Here is a 12444-nt window from a genome sequence, read left to right on the forward strand (position 1 = left end):
GCTTACAGGATACAATCTCAAGAATGAGCTGTGCACACACGGTTCATATTTGAGGCACAGCTCTCCACCGTGAGAAATAGTGGATCAATGAATGCCCCATTTAATCCAGGTGATGATCCGTTCTAAGTCGGAAATGCGGCTGCGATTGTGGCATGTGGTTGCACGATGAGGAGTGCCCATTATTACAGTATTGACCTGATTCTGGTGCGTATTTTTGTGTTATCCCCTCGTATTTGTGGGTTTTCTCCAGGCACGCCGGGGGAGGGGGGGTATTAGTGAGAAACACAATCTCAACGCTGTACTGTTTGTACCCTATATTGCTAGAGTGCCATGCCAATAGCGAGCATCGTGAGTACAGAACAAGGCGAGGTAGATGCGGAGTGCCAAAGTCATTCCCGGAACGACGTTCCGGACTGTTGCGGTTCACATTACAACTCCTTCCCCCACCCCACCTCGCACCTCCGATTAGCGCGGTTGGCTACGTACGGCGCGAAAGAAGTTCAACGTACGGTATACACACACACATCAAGCAAGCAGCCTCCACTCACTCCATTCTCAGCGCTTCCAGCAAACAAAATTAAAATTAAACGGACCGCGCCGACCCCACGGGAGGGCGCCAAACGCGCCACTCCGCTGATTCAAGCTCGCGTCTCGCAAACAGCGCATTGAAGACGGGGGCTCGCGAGAGAGAGGGGAGAGAGAGAGGATGGAGAGGAGGGAGGGAGGGGGGAGCACTCACACTCACTCAGAGCGCACGAGTCAATGAGGGCGAGACGCCGCGACGCAAGCCACGCGCAGCCACGCGCCGCGAGGAGCACGGGCAGCACGGGAGGAGCACCGCCCGCATCATATGAAGCCGGCAGGGCAAAGGGGCTCGGCTGAAACATCTCACACAGACACTGAAGACAATTCGAGAGACGCAGCAACAACAACGACAACAACCACAGCAACAAGAAGAAAGCGAGCCGGGGGTGTCTCTCTGGGTCCCCTTGACCTTTCACAGGAGTGACCGCGTCTCTGGCAGCTTGTGCATGAGCCTTCGGAAGACGTTGACAGCCACGGACGAGTGACCCCGTGGGCAGGTAGGGAGCTGCTGGATGAGTGACGTCATGAACAGGTAGGGAGCTGCTGGAGGAGTGACGTCATGGATAGGTAGGGAGCTGCTGGAGGAGTGACGTCATGGACAGGTAGGGAGCTGCTGGAGGAGTGACGTCGTGGACAGGTAGGGAGCTGCTATAGGAGTGACCCCGTGGGCAGGTAGGGAGCTGCTATAGGAGTGACGTCATGGACAGCTAGGGAGCTGCTGGAGGAGTGACGTCATGGACAGGGAGGGAGCTGCTGGAGGAGTGACCCCGTGGGCAGGTAGGGAGCTGCTGGAGGAGTGACGTCATGGACAGGTAGGGAGCTGCTGGAGGAGTGACGTCATGGACAGGTAGGGAGCTGCTGGAGGAGTGACGTCATGGACAGGTAGGGAGCTGCTGGAGGAGTGACGCCATGGACAGGTAGGGAGCTGCTGGAGGAGTGACGTCATGGACAGGTAGGGAGCTGCTGGAGGAGTGACGTCATGGACATTTAGGGAGCTACTGGAGGAGTGACGTCATGGACAGGTAGGGAGCTGCTGGAGGAGTGACGTCATGGACAGGTAGGGAGCTGCTGGAGGAGTGACGTCATGGACAGGTAGGGAGCTACTGGAGGAGTGACGTCATGGACAGGTAGGGAGCTGCTGGAGGAGTGACGTCATGGACAGGTAGGGAGCTGCTGGAGGAGTGACGTCATGGACAGGTAGGGAGCTGCTGGAGGAGTTACGTCATGGACATTTAGGGAGCTACTGGAGGAGTGACGTCATGGACAGGTAGGGAGCTGCTGGAGGAGTGACGTCATGGACAGGTAGGGAGCTGCTGGAGGAGTGACGTCATGGACAGGTAGGGAGCTGCTGGAGGAGTGACGTCATGGACAGGTAGGGAGCTGCTGGAGGAGTGACGTCATGGACAGGTAGGGAGCTGCTGGAGGAGTGACGTCATGGACATTTAGGGAGCTACTGGAGGAGTGACGTCATGGACAGGTAGGGAGCTGCTGGCTGGTAGTTGTAGGAGGCTTGAGAAGATCGTGACAGCCCCTGAGTAGTTAACACTCGAGCAGCGATTGGAAGAGTGACGCGTGGATAAAAAGAGGGGGCACTTGGAGGAGTGACACTGGACTGCTGGTAGTCGTAGAACGACGAAGACGAGGGGTGACAGCCCCCGGCCGTGTGACGCTTGGAACAGGGTAGAGATTCATTTCGATTTAAAGCTTTCGTGACTGCAGGGATTCATATTTTTGGTTCTTTCGGTAAAGTCGCGTAGAAGGGAAATAATAAAATAATACAACATAATAAAATAATTCTCACGACGTTTCGGCCACAACGCAAGCAGCCGTCCTCAGGTGAAGAACAGGGCTATCGGAAAGACAGACCTCATTCAGACGCTGAAGAACAGGTCTGTCGGAAAAACAGACCTCATTCAGACGCTGTCTTCCCGACAGACCTGTTCTTCACCTGAGGACTGCTGCTTGCGTTGTAGCCGAAACGTCGTGAGAATTATTTTATTATGTTTTATTATTTTATTATTTCCCTTCTACGTGACTTTACCGAAAGAACCAAGAAGAGGGTAAAGATACATTTTGATTTAAAGCTTTCGTGACTGCAGGGATTCATATTCTTGGTTCTTTCGGTAAAGTCACGTAGAAGGGAAATAATAAAATAAATATTAAAAATAAAAATTCTCACGACGTTTCGACTGCAACGTCGTGAAAATTGTTATTGTTTTATATTTATATTATTTTATTATTTCCCTTCTACGTGACTTTACCGAAAGAACCAAGAATATAGGGGTAGAGATATTTATACGATTGCTCCTATTGATGTCACGTTGATGTAGCGTGCAAGACTCGGGGGAGAGGGGAGCTGGGTGATGCGTCGCGCGTTCAGTAAATACCCGTGCGCTGGCTCTGAGCAAGAGCAGTGAACCCGGCCACTGATCGGAACGCCGCCGCTCTGCTCCGTGCCACGCGAGACACCTGAAGATTACTGCGATTGTGGAGCAAAGGTCGAAGGAACCAAAACAAAACACCGACGACATTTCGGAACTCTTGTCGTTGTTGTTTTTTTTGTGTTCCCCCAGCGTGCTGTGTCGATCTGAGCTGACCCTCTTGTCCGCGAGCTGGCGGCGGCGAGGGTTTGAACCTGGGTCCCGGGTTGGAGGAGGAAGAGTGAGGAGGGAGTGAGAAGGAGGAGGGAGTGACGAGGAGGAGGAGGAGTGCTGCAAGTGGCGCAGGCGGCGGCGGGGGGGGGGGACAAAAAAGCGCTCTCTGGAGTTTGTCGTCTCGACCAAAAAAAGCATCCCCACCCGAGGGCGCGCGGAAGCTCTGCCGAAAATCAAGATCACAGCGCAGGAGAAGGCGGCAGGGCCGTCAGCCAGGGACCTGGGGGCAAACATGACGTGGCAAAGCTCAGGGTAAGGCGGCACACCGGGACGATCGCACCACGCGTAGGGTTCAAGAGCGACACGTGGTGGCCCTCTCTCTCTCACTCACGTGCGCGCGCGCGCAGCGAGACGCGGCTGCTCACTGTTACACGGCCAGCGCTGTCGCTGGGATGGCTTTCGGAATGAATCGTGTCACTTTGATTGTTATCGAAGCATGTGTGTGTGTTGAACTTCTTTCGCACCGTACGTAGCCAGCTGTGATAATCGGAGGTGCGGCATGGGGGGGAAAGATAACAAACTGAACACAAACAGCAGTTGCTGAGAAAAGTATTTCTCGACGATGTGTGGGTGTCTGGCTGTAGTTCGGCGTGACTTTGTCCGACGTTTCGCGTCACGTGCTGGGGGGGGGGGGGGGCGTTTTCAGAGGAAACTGAGTTGAGTTGCTCTTCAGTTCTGTGAAGGAGATTTCGCCGAACGATCGCAAATCGTGTCCAACAAACAAACATCGGAGGATGATAGAGCCACAAGCGCGAGTAGCTACGCAGTAGTAATGCAGTCCTGTATGATCATTCATGTTGAATTTAATGTTGGAATCGGCTGCCTGGCCGAGAAGAGTTGTCCTGGCTCGGACTGCTGGTATCGGTGAACGGTTTTCCAAGCGCTACCTATCCGGTGAAGAGGTATTCATTTGTGTTCGCTGGGTATGAATCGGAGTTGGTTACGCGACGGTTGCTTTGCTGAGAATGTCAAATGGTTGGTTCGGAATGTACTTTCGGAGGTTGGTTAAACGTTAGAACAGTCACATGAGTTGTGGTAGTTGTTGACTGGTTAAGAGCTGCATGTTGACTGTAGAGTAGTAATTGTGTTCGTGAATGCTGCATAATTACATACAGGTGCCTGGTTGAGTATTGGTTATGTAGCTGGTGACTGGTTAACATTGCGGTGGTTTACTTGAGGATGACTTTAGTTGCCTGGGATAGCCGGTGGGTGGCTAATAATGTATTGTGGTAGTTGGTTGGGTAGCTGGACATCTGTGATAAGAGCTTCAGAGCTCATCGGATTTCTCAAGAATACATACATATTGTAACTCTGAGCTATGAATTGCTCGTGTTGATTGGATAAGAACGATAGTGATTGGCGGTTGGTTTAACAATGCGACAGGATGATTTATATGTAGACTGTTGGGGCATTTCTGACTCGCTGGGCTATCTTACAAGGTGCGTGCAGTCTGGCTAAGGGCTATGTGTAAAATCTTTTATGTGTTGAAAACTATTGGAGCGATGCTGTTGCATGTCTGTGTGTCTGTCACACGTAGAAACGAAACGCACAGCCACATTGCACGTGCAGAAAGTTTTATTGCTGTTGTACAATAACTTCATGATTCAGCAAAGTGACAAAATAAATATGTATGTTTGTTGAACTTTTCGGAGGTGCGGGGGAAGGACAACATTAATAAAGTATTAATGTACAGCTGCTTGTCATTCCACTGCTGGATGAAGTAAGTCATCTCCAACTTCATGTCAATCACGGGGGGGGGGGGGTGGGTTGTTTGACCATACTTCACCACGATTGTCAGTTCGGGTGGCGGTGAAGGGCGGGTGGGGTACGCCAAAGGGGCTGGGGTTAAGGGAAATCACTCGTCACTGACGTGAGCCGTGGCGGCCTGGAATAGAATTCGTGTCGGAGGGTTCACATCGCCGTTGCGCTAACCACTGCGCCACCGCTCCACCGCTGATGTTGTCACGTCTCGTGCTCCCCCCCTCCCCACCGCTTTCACCAACCCGCATTGACCGGTGCGATGAAGTAAGGCCTAATTACTCACTGCTGGAGGAGGGAAGCCGCCTATTTGGCAGTCGTAGATGTTCAAAAAGGCGCTCTCACACGTACACGCAGCGTGTTCTGCGGATCATAAGACGCTCCGGCAAAGTAAGACTCACAACCGCCCAGCCCACCTCGCACTTTTACTTTAGAACACAAGGTGGAAGGAAGTTGCCCTCTTACAATCCAATGATTATGGTGCACGGACTCTTAACCGACCCTCGTTTTATTTAACACGTTTTGCCGAGCTTCGTGTCAACACATACATACCAAAGCGGTACTAGATATCTATTAAAAAAATCCACGTTGACAGCGAGTGCGCACTGATTGTGCTGATTGTGTGTGGTAAACTCTCAGTGAGTTGGACCCCGTTTATGTCACGTTCACCTGTAGATATCAGCAAGGTGCGGTGTCTTCTCTCCCTCCTCCCCCTCGCCGCGTTATCCCTCGTGCGCGTGGAATGCGCGGCTGTATATCTGTGGCATGCGCTTACATAATGGAAGTTTAAACAAGGCGACTTGTAAAGTGCGCGCTGTAGCCGCGTGGCTCCGAACCTATCGTGCCCTTCGCTCGGGGTTGGCAAAGGGCGGTGGTGTAAACAGCACTTTGTGTGCCGTCACAGCAAGATACTGCGGGGTAGGGGCAGCCTGGGTTCGCGACTCTTGCGTGGAGTGTGCTGTTACGTTCTCCACCGGTTGTTTTGCGTGGGTTTTTACTCTCATAACTAAATAATCCAACAAACCAAACCAAACCACCCCTCACATGCAAAGTAATTGGTGTCGGCCCAAACAACCCCCAAACGTCGAAGTAAAAACAAAACGCGTGAAAACAACTCAGTTGGGATGACACGTGGAAATGATGATGATGATTACGTTTGTGTTGCAGAGATGTTGGTGTTGCCATCGGGGTTGCCATGCCCGCTCTCTGGATCCTCCTCTCGTTCTGCGTCCTCAGTGGCGAGGTAAGGCAACGTACTGTATGTACATGTATACAGCAAACGAACACAAGTCACGTGCGATTTCCTGCTCAAACGAGCAATTGAGGTGCCTCTCGTCTCCTCCTTCAGAGTCACGAGTCAGTGGTGGGAATTCCTCATTCCGGTGGCAGGGGCCAGTTTATCTATACACGAAACCACCGTTGATTTCCCCACAAAGCGGTTGGCACTTTATTGATCCCCCGACCCCCGGAGGGATGATGGGTTGGGTCAACGCCAAACCAGCCTTTGAAACTGGCAATCGGAAGGGCCGCTCAACTCACCACGTGGCAAGCCGTGTACGCTGCAGCCACTGGCTGAATTTCTCACTCGACGTTCGGGGGACGGCGGCGGTGTTGTTCCAGCTGAGATTAAAAACCGCGGTACGACCCACGCTGTGACGTGCGTGACTTGTTTGCGGGGTTGGATACAAATGCTCAAGGAGGTTGGGGAGGGGGGGGGGACATGACCCTCATTATAATCACTAACATTCCTGCCACCACCGTCATCACCATTAACACTATCATTATTACGGTATTAAGACCATCATCATGACTTTAAGAATGTATAAGGGAGGCTGAACCTTCAGCAGGGGGAGGGGTGGCGGTGTCAGCTCCCTCCACCACCCCCTTGCTACTAAGAGGCTGTGTCCTCTTAGTAGCGAGCTGTGCTCGTTTCTGTTGTGGGTCCCAAACCAGTGGTGGGAATTCCACCTGTTTTTATTGCAGAGAATATTTGGTCTTCGCCTGACGCAACCGACCTCCCACGCACTCGAATAACGAATTTCTTTATAACTGCTTTTTGTGTTTCGTTTATTTGTCCTTCCCCCACACCTCCGATTATCACGGTTGGCTTACGTACGGTGCGAAAGAAGTTCAACATACGTACTGCAATGGTGGGATGGGTCTCCCCAGTAGCTGAGTCTACCTAGTGCCATAGCCAGGGCTGACATTCTCATGGAATATATTTTCTGGGAGTCCCCCGATCTCTCGGGTTCCCCCACCCACCCCGCAGTCACGGGGTGGTGGGGGAGTGGGCTCGGCAAATAATATTTTCAGGAGCCCAGCCTCAGGCAGTTTTGGCTGACATTAAACCCTGGGCTTAGTGTGGTTGGCATGGGCTCTGGTGCAACGAGTGCAATGGGGCCCACTCCTGTCTACCTTCATCGTATTCGTAGCCCAGAGTTTCTGTTATTCCGGCCAATAGTCGACCCCACACTTGGGACTTGCACTCGAGTGCAGCGCTTGCACGCGGGAGCCTGCCGCTCTAGAAATTGCGCGAATCTTCATCGTTACGTGTCTTTGGATAAAGTAAGTCATCCACGGTCTGTTAAGGCTATACGGGGGATATTTGTCTTTGTATGTGGGGAGCAGTAGTGTAGTGGTTAGCGCGCTGCACTAGGAACCTGGCGACCCGAGTTCGATTCCCGTGCACGGCTAACACCAGTGACGATTATCTGAACCCCAATGTCGACTCAGCCTCAAATGAGTGCCTGGTGCAATGTGAAAACGTCGCCACTGGGGAGACAAAGGTGAGCGGGCGTGGTGCTGGCCACCCAATCCCCTGTGTGATGTTCCGGCCTGCATAGGCACTCACTAGCAACACTTGCCCCAAAAGTCTGTTAAGGCTATATGGGGGATGTTTGTCTTTTGTACAGGACCGCAGTACATCTACATGTGACATATCACAGCCCGTGTTTTGTGAAATGCAGCCTATGGCACGCGGTGCTCAAAAAACGGCCTTCTGCTTATCGATCGCAATCGCTAACATAAGGAGTTCTTTGCGAGAGAGATAAATGGGGGGCGCGAGCAACGCGTTATTAAATAACAAACGTCGGCGTTGACGGCGCGGGCACCGGGGCGGCGGCGGCAGCTACCTGCACATTCCCGTGTCAGGGGTTCAAGAGAGACGCACCGACTCCCACGTGTCAATCTCAATCGGCGATCAACAGCCATTACCTGTTGCACAACGGTGTTCGGGAACGTTTGGGGACGTGGTGTTAGGTTGCTCCGCGCCGAGTTGGCTGCAGGTATAAAGTGATGCTCGCGTGACATTTCTGTTAGCCCATTTGGCCGTCATTCGTTCCAACGTTGCGCGCGCGCTTCGCTTGCATTCGCCGGTAGTCGACTGTGAGCGAGAAAGCGCGGTATCTTGCCGGCGGCAGTTTTTCGCTGAGGTGCGTGCGCGACGCGAGCAACCCGCCGCGCACTCTCGACGTGCGTGCGTGCGTTTGGCTTGTACCGCGTGTTTTTGTTGGCATGACGTTCAACGTTTTAACTCCAAAAAGCGTGGCAGCGAAACGTCGGACACCGCGCCGGCGCAATATAAAGTCACAGCGGAGAGGCGCCCGGCACGGCCGCGAAAACTTATGCAATCGTACTTTATCATGATTATACACGTTCCTTGCGTGCTGTCACCAACGAACGGACAAATCACCCATCAGGTGCAACTGGTGTATGTACCCCATGGTCCGAGACAAACACAGCATCGAAGGGGTCCCAGAGATGCCCGGGAGCCTTGCAGGGAAAGGCAAATGTCGATCGGTCGCTTTCTTTGCACGTTTAATGTAGATCCCATATTTGATCACGTATCCGTTAAAACCACCCCTTTTGTTCCCCCTGATTAAATTGTGCTCAGGGGACCTGGGATGTCCATGTGTTGGCCATGTCTATCTATAATTAAACATCGCTGTATTTAGCCTCTTACGTTCGGACATGCACACCTGACTTTGGTATTGCAGGCAGGGTGGGCAGCTGTCTGAGTTGACAAAATCAAGAGCGTTCTCTGGATTTTGCTGATCCTGGGAGTTTTGGGTGTGAGCCGTGACCTCTACCCCTCGGACCTCCCAGCTGCACTGAGCCTCCCACACTTTGTGCCAGGCCTCCCAAATGCCCACCCCTGTACTCCAGACCTCCTCTTCGAATCTCTCAAACCTTTCCATCGGGGCATTTCAACATTCCGCCTGGGCTTTCAAAAGTCATTTCCTGGCCTCCCATCTTTGTACCTGGGAATTTTGACTTCCCCTTCGTATTTTTTACCACTTTTTCAGGTATCTTGACATCCCAGTCCACGATTTCCAACCTGGCCTATATCGCCCTATTTCCTTATTGTGCATTTAAAAAAAAATCTCAAGGATCTTACTTCCTCTCTCCTGGTCTCACATCCTCCTCCCCCTCTTCTCTCTACCATTCTGCCTGGTGTTTCTGACCTCTGCACTGGCAATTCCATGACCTCCTGACCTCCCCACAGGGGGTTTCAACCTCCCTCTCAAGGCTGCCTGTTCGTGAGCTCCCTGAACTTCTACCAGGGATCTTCTGACTTGTATGCCAGGACTGTGCGTCTTTTTAATGTTTTGGATGTCCTAAATTCCCCACCAAGCTGCCTGAGCTCATGCCCTGGCCTGTGGATGGCGAGATATTTTAAAATGTTGTAGTCAACAGCAAGTCACGGAAAACTGATTTCCCATCACACGTGATATCGTGTTTGCAAAGCTCATGTTGTAAGATTGTGCTTCCGCAGTATCGTGTGCGCGCTTGCTGATGAATGGGTGCTTAGATCTTGGGAATGATGCTCAGGAGGAACAAGGAAAGTGGTCGCTGTTATCAAACCACTCCCACGAGGGCAATTCTAACATAAACCCAGTTTTATTTAACGCGTACAAATGTATGCAGCGAAGAGCAATTGAATCAATTGATGTTTGCATCAGTCACAAGATCAAAGTTCACATGTGTAGTTCAAATGAGCTATTTTACAGCCAATGAATGTTTTAACTAAATATTTGACATTGCACTTTATTGTATTTTAAAGCTTATTTTTGCAATTTATTGGTGAATTGCTACTAAAGGCAACGTATATGACCACAATAAATGTGATTGCAAAAGAAAGAAAATGGCAAAATAAAAGTGGTAAAACAGCCCTTTAAAACAGATTATTTTGAACTACAGAATAAGGATTGCACTGAATGCAGTTTTTTTGCATTTCAAACGAGGAGCCGATGTGCCGTGCACATTGGGTTAAATACAGGAGCAACAAGATACCTGACACAACCGGTACATTTCACTCGTTACCTCAGTTAATGCGTGACACCCGCCCTCATCTCGCATTTGAATTATCGTCGTTCTCTGCACAGCGTGACTCGTAAATCGCAACGTGTTTTCATCTCTTAATTCCGGTCAATTGGCAACACGGTGACAGGTGGCTGCAGTCCCTCAGCATCATTTCCCCCCCTCTGGATGACGAGGGGCGGAGGAGGAGGAAATTGGAGCCGTCATTAAAACCGCTTTTGTGGTTTGCCGTGTTTGCGGCGATGACGAGATTGTCATATTCCTCCGCGGCGTCAGTGGCTCGAATCGCCATTCGGCACGCGGAGCGCTGCGCTGCGCATAGAGGTAACTCCGCAGCCGAGCCTCGAGCGGATGATTGACTTGTGCGGTTGGCATCCAACATTGTTTTCTTTCCCTGGGTTCAGTGCATGGGCAGAGTTGTGGGAGGGGGGGGGGGGGTGCACGTGGGGGCAACACCCCAGGCAAGCTGAACACTTTTATACATTTATTTTCTGTCGTTTACAATTAAGATTAAAACTAAAGTCATTATATTCACCCGCGATTCCGAATGTGAGGGACAAAGCAAACCCATGCCACCCCCAATATAGACGTTAAACTCCGCCTCTGGTTCAGTGGCAGGGTTTGCAGGGTCTCCGTGCATGCATAGCTCAAAAGGCAATGACATTTGATTTCAGCTGGGAGAACCCGATGAGCTATGAAGCTCTTCATCGCATGGGTCCAGAAATCTCCACTTATGAATGCACCACATGAGGGAGTTGTTGTGGCCTGAGCTATACCTGGCCGCCTTTGTCTCCCCGGTGCTAATGTTTCCACGCCACTCTAGATACTCATTAAAGGTTGAGGAGACCGGTTCAGATATTCGCTGGCGGTGTTGGCCATGAGTGGGAACTGATTGAAGGTCTCCCGGTTCGTGGCGCAGTGCAATAGGTGCTCACAACAGCACTTGCCCCAACAGCCTCTGTAAGCTATACGGGGGATCTTTGTCTCTGTGGTTCTGCAGGACACTTAATTAGATGAGCACAGGAACCCCCCCAACAGAGGTGCTTTCTGAGATGAACACAGCAGAAATGATGCCAGTTGTAGGTTCATCATCAGAGACAGATGATTTGGTGTCAGTGCATCCTCCCAAAGGATTGCACACGAACAGCTGTGGCGTGTTTGCACATTCGACTACAAACATATTGTATTGAACTAAAACTTTTAAATGTTATACGGAACTTTAATTGACTGCGTTTGAGTTATTTTGATGTAATGTGTTGCTTAAATAAAAACATGTTGGTCAGCTTCCACAAATGTAAAGCAAGGCCCTTTTTTTCGTGCCATCATATTGACTGACTTTTGTACTAATTGTCCATGATTATTTGAGGGGTTTTTCTCCATCCCCTCTTCTCTTTATTTAACTTATAATACTCAAGGCTTCCTTGTGAAGAAAAAAAAGACTCAATATCTCATTGGCTTCTTGCCGGGGAAATGATCAAACGACTGGAATTGTAACGGCTGTCTGCACACATCCATAGGATTTTGTAACGGAAGCAATGCTATTTCAGATCAATTAGATTTTTTCCTAGAAATATACTTTTGATAAGTAAATTATAGAGAGGGGGAAAAAATGTGACCTCTCTCGTATGAGATGTCTACAAGGCGAGGGCGTACCATCGAGTTTGTTGCGGGTGATTTATGAGTGCCGTCTTCCCTCAAGGTATGTGCAGTTTGCTTGGCTCAGTCTGGTTCCGTATCTCACTCGACGGGAAGATAAATCAGCTGCCAGGAACCGGTGCTCAGGACAACGTTCAAGTCCAAGGCTTATAGGCCGGAGAAGATTAGAACCCAAATACAATACATAACATTTAAATTACAACATCAGCTTGAATTTACTAAATCGTTCCAATGTAAACACATCGTAAGTGTATTTTTGCGTAAGAAATATGTTTCGTGATTTTTCCATCCACTTGTTATTGAACAAAATTTTACCTTTGCCCTAATTATTCGGCTATATATGACTTACTGGCCCCGGGCACTATTTATGTGATATATTGTTCACAATAGCCTTGTGTGTGACACGGATTATGTTTCAAAATGAATCAAGACCTTAGTAATCCGCAAGGTTATTAAGGCCTACAATACACAG

General features: G+C 50.5%; 1 protein-coding gene across 1 annotated transcript in view; it reads left to right on the top strand.

Annotated features, from left to right (window-relative positions):
- The first annotated feature begins 778 nt into the window (after nucleotides 1–778).
- LOC133346571 (uncharacterized) overlaps nucleotides 779–12444 on the top strand; it is a 45239-nt gene continuing 33573 nt past the window's right edge. The window contains exons 1-3 of the mRNA XM_061558229.1: nucleotides 779–1082; nucleotides 3159–3491; nucleotides 6165–6240. Of these exons, the coding sequence (XP_061414213.1) occupies nucleotides 3472–3491; nucleotides 6165–6240 (96 nt within the window). The 5' untranslated portion in view covers nucleotides 779–1082; nucleotides 3159–3471. The remainder of the gene's footprint in view (nucleotides 1083–3158; nucleotides 3492–6164; nucleotides 6241–12444) is intronic.

The sequence above is a fragment of the Lethenteron reissneri genome, chromosome 24 (genome assembly GCF_015708825.2).
Source record: "Lethenteron reissneri isolate LAM-NWPU_2019-01 chromosome 24, ASM1570882v1, whole genome shotgun sequence".
NCBI classification, from domain to species: Eukaryota; Metazoa; Chordata; class Hyperoartia; order Petromyzontiformes; family Petromyzontidae; genus Lethenteron; species Lethenteron reissneri.